This window comes from Carettochelys insculpta, chromosome 5 (genome assembly GCF_033958435.1).
Source record: "Carettochelys insculpta isolate YL-2023 chromosome 5, ASM3395843v1, whole genome shotgun sequence".
In the NCBI taxonomy this organism is placed as follows: Eukaryota; Metazoa; Chordata; order Testudines; family Carettochelyidae; genus Carettochelys; species Carettochelys insculpta.
Genome location: NC_134141.1, coordinates 61,640,764 through 61,655,249, shown reverse-complemented (window position 1 = coordinate 61,655,249; position 14,486 = coordinate 61,640,764). Strand labels below are relative to the sequence as shown.

General features: G+C 38.3%; 1 protein-coding gene across 3 annotated transcripts in view; it reads left to right on the top strand.

Annotated features, from left to right (window-relative positions):
* The window catches only part of KCNN2 (potassium calcium-activated channel subfamily N member 2), a 111,173-nt gene that overhangs the window by 19,295 nt on the left and 77,392 nt on the right, over positions 1-14,486 (top strand). For all 3 annotated transcript variants that reach the window (XM_074995211.1, XM_074995212.1, XM_074995213.1), the window contains exon 4: positions 7,413-7,831. In XM_074995211.1, the coding sequence (XP_074851312.1) occupies positions 7,413-7,831 (419 nt within the window). The remainder of the gene's footprint in view (positions 1-7,412; positions 7,832-14,486) is intronic.

Genomic DNA, 14,486 nt, shown 5'->3' with positions numbered 1-14,486 from the left:
ATGGTCCTAAGGTTATCTGAGGTCTTGAAACAAATGCCATTCAATCTTTCCGGGTTACTGTACCTTTTTTCAGGAGTCAGATTTGTTTTGCATACCACTAAGTTACACCTCTCTTAAAAACTACTCACTTAAAAAAACATGCAGAAATATCAGAGAGACCACTACTGGAAACTTACTGACTTTCTACCATCTTACTATCAAATATGTAAGTTGGAATAGAAATATTGTGCTTACATTTCAGTGTAAGGTGTATATGAAGCAGTAGAAACAAGTCATTGTCTGAATAACCTTTTAGATTGTACTGACCTTACTAATGTTTTTAATATAGCCTGTTGTAAAACAAAGCAAATATCTAGTTGAGTTGATATACCCCTTGGAAGACCTCTGTGTACTGTGAAGGCTGCTTGTGCCCCATTGAGAAACGCTGCTTTAAAGCCATGTTTGCTTCCCTTCTCCCCATCCTTCGTCAGCTGTGTTGAGAATTAATGCTTTGCAGCTAAGATCAAATTCAATGTCATGGTTTGTAACTTATATGTAACTGCGTAGAAGGATAAATGCCTTTCCCTTCTCCTGACCTTTTAAACACAAAGATAAACATATTTGACACAGAAGAAGTGAAATCATTTTAGAAATGTACTGATCTCATTGCTGAAGGGGAGAAGAGACTGCAGAAAAGTGAGCAGTTGTGCTTAATCTGCCTTTGCTGGACTGGGAAAAGCTAACCCTAGTTATGCTGGTGGCTGTGTTAACTTGTGTGGTTTCTGCTTCTACTCAACGACATCTTTTGAAGGGCAGTCACAACTCAGCAGAGACAAAGAACATCTTCATGAATGGCCCTTCCATGTCTCTTAGATCTCTCAGTTAATGCAGAATAACCCTCAATTCTCTCTCCTCGTGGAAGCATTCCAAAGGCTGAAACCAGAAGAGCTTCTTATCCCTACAATGTATATTCCCATGAGTGAGAAACAAGCCCTGTATTTGCCTTAAATTATACTTAGATTAACTATTAAATGAAATTATTTGTAGTAAAGCTGCCACTGATGAAAAATCATTTAGTGGATGATCTTAATTCAGTCACTTACTTACTTGTCCAAGGAGTGTCACAAATCCAGATGGTGTCCCTAGGTGAAGGATTTAATATTTGAATCTGTGATTTGGTTGGAAAATGTGAAAAATTCATCTAGATAAATAAGTCCCTATTGACAACAAATATGAGGATGCTTAAAACTGATGATTCCTGCAAGAATCCAGAAAAAATGTGCTCAATAAGTTGGCTCATGATCTACTTTTTTTTATTTTGGGAGAATGGAGATTATGGGTTGTACTAAATCTTTTTGCTTTTGGCTGAAAAAAACCCACCTCTTTGTGAATAATAAACTCATCTAAATTCTTTGATCTCATGATATTTCTATAGACTTACAGGAATCACTTAACTCACCACTGAACTGCAGTTTTTTTAAAGATTGTATCTTCCAGCACTGCTAACATATCTTATTTACTGCAAAAATCCAGCATCTTGACAGTTCTCCTTGTGTGGAGGAATTCTTGGGTTGCATAGAGCCACTGTTGCAGAGTCTGCACCTATCTTGAGTATATTCAGAGGAAAGATGGCATGATGGGGGATTGCCTGGGTCCCAGTGAGTGCTGGCTGCAGTACTGGCCTCTTGGGACTCTAGAGAGCCAGCCATTAAAGTCATCTTTGTCTTCATAAAGGATGGCGCTAAAGCTGTGGTCACGTTTATACCTACAGATTAGCACTGTTGTGATTGATGCAGTAGGGTTGATTCAGTTGGTCTGGTGAAGACCCACTCAGTTGATGGCTTAGCATTCTCCCATCAACTTTTGTACATCAGCTCCCTGAGAATTGTAAAGCAAGCTGGCAGGAGAGCATCTCCTGTTGTCACAGCATGATATAGCCAGCCCTTTAAGTTGACCCAAAGTGCTTTGACATCAGTTACATAACACGTATAACTGAAGTAGCACAATTTAGGCTGACCAACATCTGTAGTGCAGACTAGCCCTGACCGCTGAACAGTGAAAAACCATGTTATAGAACAGCTCAGGAGAGGAAGTGGAGAAGAATGTTGTATCCATTTGAAAACATGGGAAATTTGGGTGGACAAAATGAAATCTTAAGTGTAGTGATCAGAACATCTGATTAACTTTCCTCCTTCTACAAAATGTGCCAAAAATATTTGGGCTAGATTTCCAAAACAGCCCAGGACTATGTATTTAATGTATGCACAAGTTAGGTAACGATGCACATTTTATTTAAAACACCTGTTTAGGTATTTGCATGCACATTTGGCAATATGTGTGAACACATAACAACTAAGAATAGAACTCTGGGTGCATATTTATTTGTAGACCTTGGCACTCTCCATGTTTGGAAATCTAATCCATAATGACCATCACTGATCAGCCCTCAAGTGTTTTGTCTCCTCCTGGCATATAATTAAAAAGATGTTATCATTTGGATAAGTGACATAGTATTGTCTTAAATGGACTTGTGCTCCCAGCACCGTTATTTGCCTCAGCCTAACGTTTTTTGATCCATGTGGCACAATGTTCACATTCATGGAAAACTCACTTTGTGTAATTTTGCCTAATAGCATCAAATTTACATAAACTGTAAGATGCAGAAAATTATGTTTTCATGATGACATTAAGGGATACATTTTCAAATTGTTCCCTTAATTTACCATTTTACAAGCAAATTAGGCATTTATGCATACAAATGATGAATTTGCTTGTCTGATTGCCCAATTTGAATAAATGGTGTGATTTTTGCATACAGATGGTTATACCCTTACGAGTTAGTGGGTCCAGAGTGAAAAGTTTGTCCTTAATGGTGTGTGTAGGTCAGAATAATACACAAACAAGAGGAATATTTTTGAGGTGCAGTGCCATTTCTGGTTTATGTTTTGATTCACTTCTTTTTGTTTTGCCATGCAGTTTGTGTTGGATTCACAGTGGCCTTATATGAAATTAACCATAATAAAAAGATTTTCCTAACTTCTGTGCCATGCTGCTCATGGCTGGTCCATTTCCCAGTTCCTTGCAGCTCAGGGCAGCTGGGTACCAGGCACGAGCCTGGCTCCTGGCTCCCCTCCCCTTGCAGAGCCAGGAAACTGAACAGCCCACCAAGGCTGTTCAGTTTCCTGGCTGCTTTTCGCTGCCTTCCCCCAGCTGCATGGCTGTTAACCTGACAGTGGCACCACTGGGGGGAAGGCAGGGAGAAGGCTTTTAGCCTGCCTAGCTGCCTGCAGTCAATAAGATTTTTTTCTGTTTTAGTAAGTAAATTTATAGGATTAACTTTTTCATGCCAAGTTTGAAATGCTTATATAGACTCAGACTCGAAGACATAAGGTCTCGAAGGGACCACTGTGACCATCTGATCTGACCTCCTATATATCAAAGTTCGCAGAATGTCACTCACCCACTCATGGAATAGGCCCCATGCACACACATTAGCAGAATTACTAAAGCCCTCAAATTATGATTTAAAGATGTTTAGTTTCAGAGAACAGATTATGTCTTGTAGTTCATACCAGGAAGTGACCCATGCCCAGTGTAGCAGAGGAAGGCAAAAACCACTGCCAATCTGACCTGAAGGAAAATGTTTTCTGTACTCCAAATATAGTGATCAGTTGGTCTTTGACTATGTTAGTAAGACCACCAGTCAGGCTTCAGAGAAAGAAATGTGTATAGTAACTCAGGGCTTTCCCTGTTTAGGGTCCCTGCTAAGGCGAGTGGGGATATTCATTACTATATCGTCATACATGGACTACCACTGTACCAATCTAATCCTGCCATTCCCTTCTAAATTTATAAAGCTTAGTATTGAAGCCACTTAGGTTTTTTGCCCTCACTGGTCTCCTGGGGAGGCTGTTCAAGAACTTACTCCTTGATCTAATTTCAAGATTAAGTTTGTTGGTGCCCAATTTATGTCCATTTGTTCTAGTGTCAGCAGTGGTGCTTAACTAAACTCATGTTAGTTAACACATGTTTATCCCTTTGATGTACTTATAGACAGCAGCAAGCTCTCTTCTCATAGGCCACATCTATACTGGAGAGTTCGCAGAGCATCTACACACAAAATGCAGTTTGTCAACAGGTGCTACAGGGGGCCATTTTGTTGACAGAGCAGATCAAAAGATTGGTCTACTTTTATATGTAGATGTGATCTGTCGACAAGAGTTTTGTTGGAACATCTCTTCTGACAGTAACTTCTCTAGATAGATGCTTCTAGTGTAGATGTTGCCTAGATCAGGAAGGTTTTCCATTTCTCAGATCATGCTAGTAGTCCTATTCAGCTCCTGTTCCTGTTTGAACTACTCCTTCTTGAACATGGGAGACCAGAATTGCACACACTATTTCAGATGAAATCTCACAAATACTTTGTAAATTGGTAATCACTCTTCCTTATCTGTACTGGAGGTACCTCAACCGATGAATACTGTGATTGCAGTAGCCTTTTTCATGGCTGCATCACATTGGCAGCACACGGTCATCCTGTAATGAATCAATACGTTTAGGTCGTTCTCTCCTGTTTCTTCAACTTCGTATGTTAACCAGATTGTAGCAAAAGTTCTTCGTACTTGAGTGCATGGCCTTACACTATTAAGTTTCATCCCATTTCTTTTTTACTACAGTTGCTAAAGTCATCTGGTTCCTCTCTGTATTGGCAGTACCTCCTAACTTAGTGTCATCTGTGCATTTTATTAGCACACACGTACTTTTTAAGCCAAGGTTATTCATTAAAATGTTAAATAAGAATGGGCCCACGACTGATCTCCTAGGAACTCCATCGATAACCTCCCTCCAGCCTGACAGTTCACCTTTCAGTATGATATGTTGTACTTTCCCATTCTACCAGATCCTTATCCACCTTTCAAGTCTCAATATGAATTCACAGGCAGATAAAGGAAATTTGTTATGTTATCTTGAAATGCGCAAATGAAAGGAAAATAGAAATTTGTGTTAAAAAGATCAGTACCACAGGTTTGTAGTGAACAAGCACTCTTTTAATTATTAGTTCCATGCGGAAGTCTGTATGCAATCAAATTTAATATCCACATGGGGCAAAATTCCCACTGATTTGAATGTGAGTTATGCCTCTGTATAGACCTCAGGATTCTGCTCCACAGCGGGAATGTGTTCTCTGCTTGTTGATCAGGCATAATTCATTAATTTTAAAGGGACTTGTAAGTTAAAGATGTACTTAATCAGCACCACACTTACATAACTCAGAGCAGAAATGTGGGTCTGTATTAGCTCGTGCTGTTAGCTGTTCTCACACAACAACAACTCCTCTTCTGAATATCAAGATCAGAACATATTTACACTCAAATACTGTTGTTCTGGAAATGCAACTTAACATAAGTAATATATGGAATATGTAATCACATGTATATGGAATAAAATGCCAATTTCTGTGTATATTACATTACCCCCTGTTTAACTGCAATGCAAAGATATTGGTCAAATTCATTAATCAAAGTCACCAGGTCCATACTCAACTCAGTGCACAATATGATCCTTGAGACATGATTCTGTATGGAAGGCAACGGCATAAATATGCTATGGAAACATTAAGTAACCTTTTTCTGAAGCATCGGTATTTGAATCTTGTTTGGGCCATGGTGGTTTGTGGAAGACTTATAGATTGTCCACATAGAGTGGGCTGGTAAGTGTCCCCCAACCCTATTTTCAGCTACTAAATCTGATTTTTACAGCTATAAAGACATTAATTTTTTCCTATTATTAGATTTTCATATAAATTATTGTTGTAGTTGACATGGCTGTGTGATTATAGATGGGAGTGGAAGCAGTCCAATTGATAACTCAGGAGATGCATTTGTTACCATTTGTCATGTACACTTGTTGAACAATAATTAGATTGATGTATGCTCTGTCTGTATTGTAACTTTGAATGTTTGATTTATGAATATTTCAGTGTTATGGACTGCTCAATCAACTATCAGACTTCCTTGTGTTTTTTTTTTTTTTTTTTTTTTGCAATTAATTGTGTGCCCCTCAGAATTGTAATGGCATAATTTATAGTTTGCAGTGTCTTAACCCAAAGAGCAAGTGGCCTTTTCTGAATTGCATGCTGAGTGAATTCTTAGGAGGAATTTCAGTATGTATGTAATCTGTAACAGTACATGACGTTCAGGTGACCATTTAAACTCTTGATCTGTGAAGAGATGAAATTGCTCAAGCAACTGAGTTTGCTAGGCATTGTACATTGTTTAGGGGTGCCATTCACATGTTCATAGTTGTCCTGCAGCTTCCTATTAGAAATTTATGGTGGTTTGTAAAATTAGCTAAAAAAATCCTAATAATCTATTTAAAAAAAAACTTTATCTTAGCTAAGAAGGATTCTCATCTTACAGTTACGGAAAGGACTTTTACATACTGTCCATACAGTAAATAATTTGGTTCCTACTATACTTGTAGCACCAGCCATTCCTTTCTCTGCCTCATGGGGGGATGAGACGCTAGAGTCATGTATTTCCCTCCTGAAAAACTGCTTATAGAACCTGATTTTGCAACCCTTCTTTGTATAGCTCCAATTCAAATAAGTGGGAAGTCTGTGTGTCAAATGTCTTAGCCAGTTAGGATCACGAAAGAAATGAAATGCCATGAGGTTGTTTATTGCATGTGAAACACTTTAACTCCAGGTTATAATTATCAATTTTTCTCACTCTGAGTGAATTTTTGGTTTTGGTTTGGTATTGCTCTAGTTGGTAAGGTTTGACAAGTGTAGTTGATAAACATAGTGAAGCATCTGATATACCATTAAGGTGCAAAAGATCATCAAAGGCTTACTTACACAATATGTGCAACTTTCAGGATGTGATTAGCCATACTGAACTCATTGAGGCTTCTCATGCGCTTCAATTAAGCGCATAAGCAAGCCTTTGAAGTGAAGGGGCCTAAAATTCATAATTTAGGCCACAGTCCTGATAAAGCTTTCCGTACGTTCTAAATTTTGCATATCATGAGTAGTCCCATCAATTTCAGTGGGACTGTTCACAGTGTGCAGAATTTAAGCAAGCACTTACCTATTAGTATATACAGGTCTTAATCAAAATTACAAATAGATGATGTGAGAATTTGAGTAAATTTCAGTTGTATATAAACATCCTTTTACATCATTTTCCATTTTATATAAAAGTTCTTTGTAGATTAAGTAAAATTATGTATTGGCTGTGTAGTTATACCTGTGATTCCATAATAGTGGGTTAGCAAATAATTTTTTGACATATTTGCATTTTAATACATTGTCAGCTGTAATATTGCCGATGACCATTTACTCGTGTGTGTGTGTGTGTGTGTGTAAAATATATATAAAAAGAGGTCTGTTAACTCTTTACTAAAGTAGATCTTATATTTTATTGTTTTAGTTGTTCATGGTGGACAATGGAGCAGATGACTGGAGAATAGCCATGACTTACGAGCGTATTTTCTTCATCTGCTTGGAAATACTGGTGTGTGCTATACATCCCATACCTGGGAACTATACGTTCACATGGACAGCTCGTCTTGCCTTTACCTATGCTCCATCTACAACAACAGCTGATGTGGATATTATTTTATCTATACCAATGTTCTTAAGACTATATCTTATTGCCAGAGTTATGCTTTTGCATAGCAAACTTTTCACAGATGCCTCATCTAGGAGCATTGGAGCACTAAATAAGATAAACTTCAATACGCGTTTTGTTATGAAGACTTTAATGACAATATGTCCGGGAACTGTACTGTTGGTTTTTAGTATCTCATTATGGATAATTGCTGCGTGGACTGTCCGAGCTTGTGAAAGGTAAGTCTCTGTTTTCTTTTATGTATATTTAAGAAACATAAATGTCTTTTTGTGCTTTTGTCTCTTGTGCTTTTTGTATCGTGGCTTTCTGGAATTCATTATTTCTTGACCTCAAAGGCCTGTGGAAGGGATGTTTAAATTGTCAAAGTTTTCTGCTATAGCATTGTGATGTAAGGGTTTTTTATTTCATTCTACTTTAGAGTGCTTTATTATGAGTGGCCTAGAACATTTGAGTGGATAGTAGAAAATAAGTGCCATAAAAATTACTTTTAACAAGAGTCCTTGAAAGTCTGCATTAATATTAGGTCTCAGTCATTTTAGCTTATGGTTTACTACATTATTGACAATGATGTAAATAAATGGGTAATGCAAAACTCCAATGAAAAAGAGTTATTTTTTCTGATAATTCTAGCATCCTGTAATAAAATGAAAAATCAAAGGTGTAACCCCAATGTATTTTATAGGCTGAGATCCTTTTATTTGGTTAGATTGAATGTATTATGTTTACAAATAATTAGTTTATTGTGATAGAAACTGCAAATACAACAATCGAGGAAATCAGGAGGAGTTTCATTGGTTGGTGCCTTCTTATGAAGTCCAGAATAAGCGCACTTGGTAGTCTTTTGTTAATTTATGTTTCAAGTTTCAGCAACCAATGGACATTGAGCAGGTACAGAACAAATCATTATCATGACATCATGTAATGTGATTTCCAAAAAATACCCCTTAAAAAAGAGATAAGCAAGGTAATTTCTGACTACAGTGGGCTGAATTGAGTGAGTGAGAGAAGGGCTGTTTGTTAGAACAAATTAGGAAGAATCTCAGAGATTGGCTGTCAGGCCCTCCACTGAAATAACCCTCAGTTACTCATACTGGAATACCTTCTTTGAAATTATTTCCTAGACTTCCACTATTAATTGCTTAATTGCTTTCTAACCTTTTGCCTATGTGCTCTTTGTGGAAACAGTTTTGCAATTTCAGTCTGGCAGCCAATTGCTGGAGACATGTTTTTGAATGTTTCTTGTCACATTTCCTCTCAGTTAGGTTAACAGGAAAAGTGGCAGATTTTATAAACTAAATATGAGGGTTATCTTGTTATCCCAGTCTTTCTATGTCCTGAGGTTTTTAAAAAGGTAGCAATGAAATAATGTATGTTCATTTGGATTGTCAGTGATCCAAGTGCTGTGGTGAAGATGTACGGTATACTGTGGCATGCCAAGAGTAGCTCATTATCGGAGTATGTTCTGAAAGCAACATGCTAAGGAACACAGGGCATGTAATTTATCGGTAGAGAAAAGATAGATGAGATAATAACTTATACCACCAACCCATGCTGGTCCAGTAAAGCTGTTGATCAATAGAAAGTTCTTCTTTAGAAGACACTTGTACTTTCCACCTACAAAAGACGGTCCAAAAAAAGATGTTACCTCAACTACCGTGTGTCTCAGCTCCTGGGTCCAGTGTGGCTACATACTACATGTAGTGCCGTGGGTGTTGAATAGTGACAGAGCACAGCTATCTCTCTGTCATTATTCAACTCTACAAATGTTAGTTATTGTCTGTCAAAATAGTCCTTTCAGCTGAGACAGGTAGAATAACTTATTGTTAATGTCTTTTAAATAGTAAAAGTCCCTTTCTCTTCCTGAAAATGTTAACAATACTTTTCAAGCACAATTCATTTTTCCCAATTTGTCCCTTTTTGTCATATTGCCTCAATTTCCTTTCAACTGGGATGTTGCCCAGTGGCTGCCCAAGTTGAGCCAAGCAGATTATTTGTCTTGTATTAAATGAAATTCAAAGCCGGCTATGATAAAGCCAGGTGCTGTCAAGAAAAAAGTTGCTAACTAAGAACACTGACGTTCCTGAAAAGCACTTAAGCACATGAGCAATTTTGCTGATATGATCTAGTTCCATTGAACTCAGACCAAAGTGCAAATATATCGTGACAGAGACTCAGTGACAGAATTTGCAAAATTTGAATAGCATTTATGGCTCTTGAATGTACTATAATTAATGGAGGCACAAGGCTGGATCATTCACTGAGCTTTTTTTTTTTTTTTAAAACACCAACTCAACATACAGTAGAATAATTATAGGGTTAACTTTATACCTGGTATAACGGCCCCTCTCTCAGTAGAGATAATCCAGAGGTGAGTTTGGCTTCTCCTTGTCAATATTATATTCTTGGGGGAATTCTGCACCACTGTGCGAAGCAGAATTTTGCAGAAATTAACATGCACGCAGAATGGTCTTTCCCCCTCCCAGAAATAGGCTTCACTACTGGTAGCCACCACTGGAGGCCACTGGACCAAGTATGCGGATAGAAGACAGTGCTGGGGGTGATAGTGAGAGCTAGGGCATAGGAGGATTCCTGGCAGCTTCAGGTCCAAGCGTGTGCTGAGGCACAGGAAACTCTCTCTATGCAAATCTGGGACTAAGCATCAGGATGGCTGTTTATTCCTCTGGATCCTGCCGGGCAGGCGGCCAGGTGTCTGGGCAGGGGAGTCCGTGCAGTTTAACTCTAGAGAGGAGGGAGTTTGAGGGAACAGCTGTGGGCGTATAGCTCACTGGATGGGCTCTGGACAGGAGTAGGGAGTCAGAGACACAGGAAGTGACTGTCATCTATGGGGTTCTTCAATTTTCTACTTGTGGGAGAATTTTTGTGTGCATATGTATTGTTACAGGCATACTTGCTAACAGCTATTTTGAAATAAATTACCAAAATAATTGAAACTGGCAGGATTATGTATTGTTGTTTTGACAAATAAAACTTGCAGATTTTTAAAATATTATTTGCAGAATTCTTAATTTTTTGGCACAGAATTCTTCCAAGAGTATTATGAATTTTAAAAACTCTGGCCTAATGCATCAGGAATTGGATAATTGTTTCCTATCATTAATGGGAGTTGCATGGCCAATTTCTTCCACATTAAGGTATGGATTTCTCCTGAAGGGATTATGTTTCATAGAAAAACTGCAATGAATCAATGTCACCGATCCAGTTCCTAATAGTGAAATTTAAAATATTGTGAATCCCCACCCACCCTGTAATGAAGTACAATGTGAAAGTGTCACGGACAAAGAATGCTAAAAGGCATGTGTTTTTAAACTAACTTCATCCTCTTTTGTATATTCATCAATATAACTGTAGCTTGAGCTGGAGAAGACAATTTAGATTGGAGAGTCCATTCTGAGGCTAATGCAATTATAATCCCCAGATATGATGTATCTGAAACTATATTTAATAGGCTTGATCCATTGTGTATCAAAAATTTACATGGATAAAAACATGTTCAATTTACATATGCTGATTTTTGCATCAGAAATAGACTGAACCTTTATTCTTATAGGTTTTACTAAGTATGTCAGAAAATAAACATGGCAGTTACAAAGAGTTTTATTGTTTTACTTGACATTATATGTGGCAGTCTAACATTTTAACTATTATTTTGGCAGATTCTTTTTCAGCAGAAATTAAAACTATGTCAGGATTTTGGTTATTTTCCTGATGAGAGATGATGAAATAAAGGAACAGTGACTGTTCTGTTCCACAAATATCAGTATATCTGTACTATGAAATAAATCTGAATTTATTAAAATTGATTTTATAAATCTGGCTTTTATAAATTTGTGTGAGTATCCTCACCTTCCCACAGGCTCCCCACAGATTTGACTTATTGCTGCCACACTCAATTGGCAAACATTGACTGTTGCAACAGTGCATTTTGGGAACCTATCTTACAGGTCCCTGAGCCCTGTAGTATTCTGGGTATTTTTGCTAGAGCAGTATGGGAAAAAAATGCCCCGCCAGTGGTTCTGGGTATGTAATGTCATCTTCCCACATTGCATTGTCCTCATTCCACTTCCATGGAAAGCAAAAAGCCATTTTTCCAGGAGGAAGGAGGGAAAAGAAGGGCATGGCATCGCATCATAAAAGATCACCAAATTAACAGAAATTTCTTGCTGCTTTAAGTGAATTGCTTTTTAGCCCTGCTGGGGAGGAGGGATAGCTCAGTGGTTTGAGTGTTGGCCTGCTAAACCCTGGGTTTTGAGCTCAGCCCTTGAGGGAGCCATGTATGGATCAGGAGCAAATAGATTTAAAAAATCTCTCCAGAAGGATGCTAGGCTCTGGTGCGAGTGCAGGTGACTGGACTCTCAAGGTTCCTTCCATTTCTATGACATGTGTATCTCCATATAAAATTGTAGCTGAATTATCAAAGGTTTTACAAAAAAGCAGCATGTGTCTGCAGTGGGCAGCAAAGTGTCTGTAGTCTTCTCAACTGGTCTCCCATCCACTATTCCATGTGTTTTCGGGTGGCCCAATCATGAAGAAAGAGGATAGCAAAGGATAGAAGACAAATTCTGGGCTTCCTACCGCATTCTTCCCAAAGCATGATGGCACTGAAATCTCTTACACTGAACTTATCATGGAAATAGGAATCTCAAGTGGCCCTCCACCCACTGTTCCCTTTGTTTTTGGGGTGGGGAGGCAAAGCATGAAGAAGGAGGATAGGAAAGGTTAGGGAAAGATTTTATAATTGAAATATCGAACATTTTTTCAAAAAGCAGCAGGTGTCTGCAATGGGCAGCAAGCCCCCGAAAATATTTTTGGCAGAGGTGTCCGGGTTCTGTGGCTGCAGAGCCAGTTGAAGAGGTCCCTGTGGTGTCTGCAAGGTCCCGCAAGTCCGACGGTATTAAGATATCGATACTAGTGCGCCTAATTCAAGCTAATGGTATTTACAGTGAAAACAGTGGTGTTCTAGTTATTGAGCCAACTGCCTTAAATTCGAACTTATTTTGTAGTGTAGACGTAACCTAATTCTCAGAGTTGCCACTGTCGTATCAATTACCTGACTGGTCCTGTTAGTGCAAAATAGTGTGAGTGGAAAGAGGGCACACCAAAAAAGTAACAGATATCATAGAATGCAGGTTAGACTTCATCATCCCCATCCCATAGCACTTATGAAGGTTTTTGCAGAGCTAGGAATAGGTCATGGCAAACAGAAAAGACATAACAGATTTTCATGTAATTGTTGTAAAATACAGAGTACACACATTAGCAATAGAAGCAGGAGCTGAATGGCTGCTTACTAAGTTGTCCTATTTGGCTTTAACAGTTAGAGCAATCAGTAGTCACATCCTAGACCTTAAGGGAAATAGAGTGGATAGTTTGAGTGGGACCATTCATGCCTGGGAAGGAAACACAGGTGATCACCATGGTGAACTGCTTCAGGGCTGAGTAGAAACTGGCCAGGGATAACAGGCAGACAACTTCGTTGTCCTCTGTCTCTAGATCAGTTGTTACTTAGACTATCCTTTGGTTTTTTCTTAGTCTAAACTGATGTTTAAGGAGGAACTGTGGCTTCCTTCATGTTTTGTATGGCACTGAGCACAGTCAGTTCTCAGCAAATTATTAGTGTTAGTGCATGCATAAGACATTTTACAAGCTGCAATTTAAGGTCATCTTTAGGGGCATTACATATGAATCAAAAAAAGAGCAGGCAGGTAATGCTTATTGAGTTGTAGGCAGTCAAGCAAGGTTTCAAGATAAGCTGGCAGAAGGAACATGGAAGATCAGCATGGAAGAGTATTCACATCTTTGCTTCATATGGAGCCCTGGAAATCTGACTGACCACTTTCCAAGACCAGCATCTGATGAAGTGAGTCTGTGCTCACGAAAGCTCATGCTCAAAACTTTTCTGTTAGTCTATAAGGTGCCACAGGACTCTTCGTTGCTGACTGACCACTTGTGGTTTCTAGAGTTGCCCATGTGGCATAGCGCTGAATACTTGCATCTCACCAGCAGGTATCAGTCTGATGCACAACTGAGAATGGCATGGATGCAGAAGGGCACCAACGGGGAATTCTATAGGAAGATACAGCTGAAAGAGAACCTGCAGAAGGTTATATGAATCTTAATCTGCAGTGCCTTTGCTTACAGTGTCCATTACTCAAGTGTGAAAGTAATTTTTTTTTTTATTTTTTACCATTTTCAACACAGATATCATTCTGCCTTTTCCTGAAATGTATCTTCTTTCCGGCAGTCAGTCACAACAGACGAAATGTAAATCTTTTCAGCCTTAGCAAAAAAAGTTAGAAACACACAAAATACTAAAAATTTAGTAATTGAAGATTGATGTGGTAAATTTGCTTCAAGCTTGAAAAATAAAATCTCCCTTTTATTGTGAGATGAGGTATGAGCTTTTTTAAGGCTGAACAGAGATTACTTCCCCAACACACAGGAGGATCAAAAAGAGGGCTTAAAATGGCGTACTGGCTACAGTAGTAACTATAATATTCCGTGAGTATATTTCAGCATCTCTGTAAAAACAATTCTGAGCCAATGTGTACTGTCATTTGAACTTTGTTCTGTGGAACATTGGTGGTCTGTGAACGACTCGCAGGTGTGCTGTTAAAACCAATACAATGTTACTTCTTCATCGCTATGATACCTGATTTAAATCACTTGATGATTTTTTTTTTTTTTTTCGCTGTATACTGTATGGGTTGCCTTTTTCTTTTTTCTTTTTTTTTTTTTTTGTCTGATAACAATTTTCTTTTAAAAATGTATGGCTGTTCCTCATAAAAAGTTACTGTTTGTTCCATGGTATCAAAAAGTTTAAGAAACACCAATTTACACTGCTGTAGGTCCAGA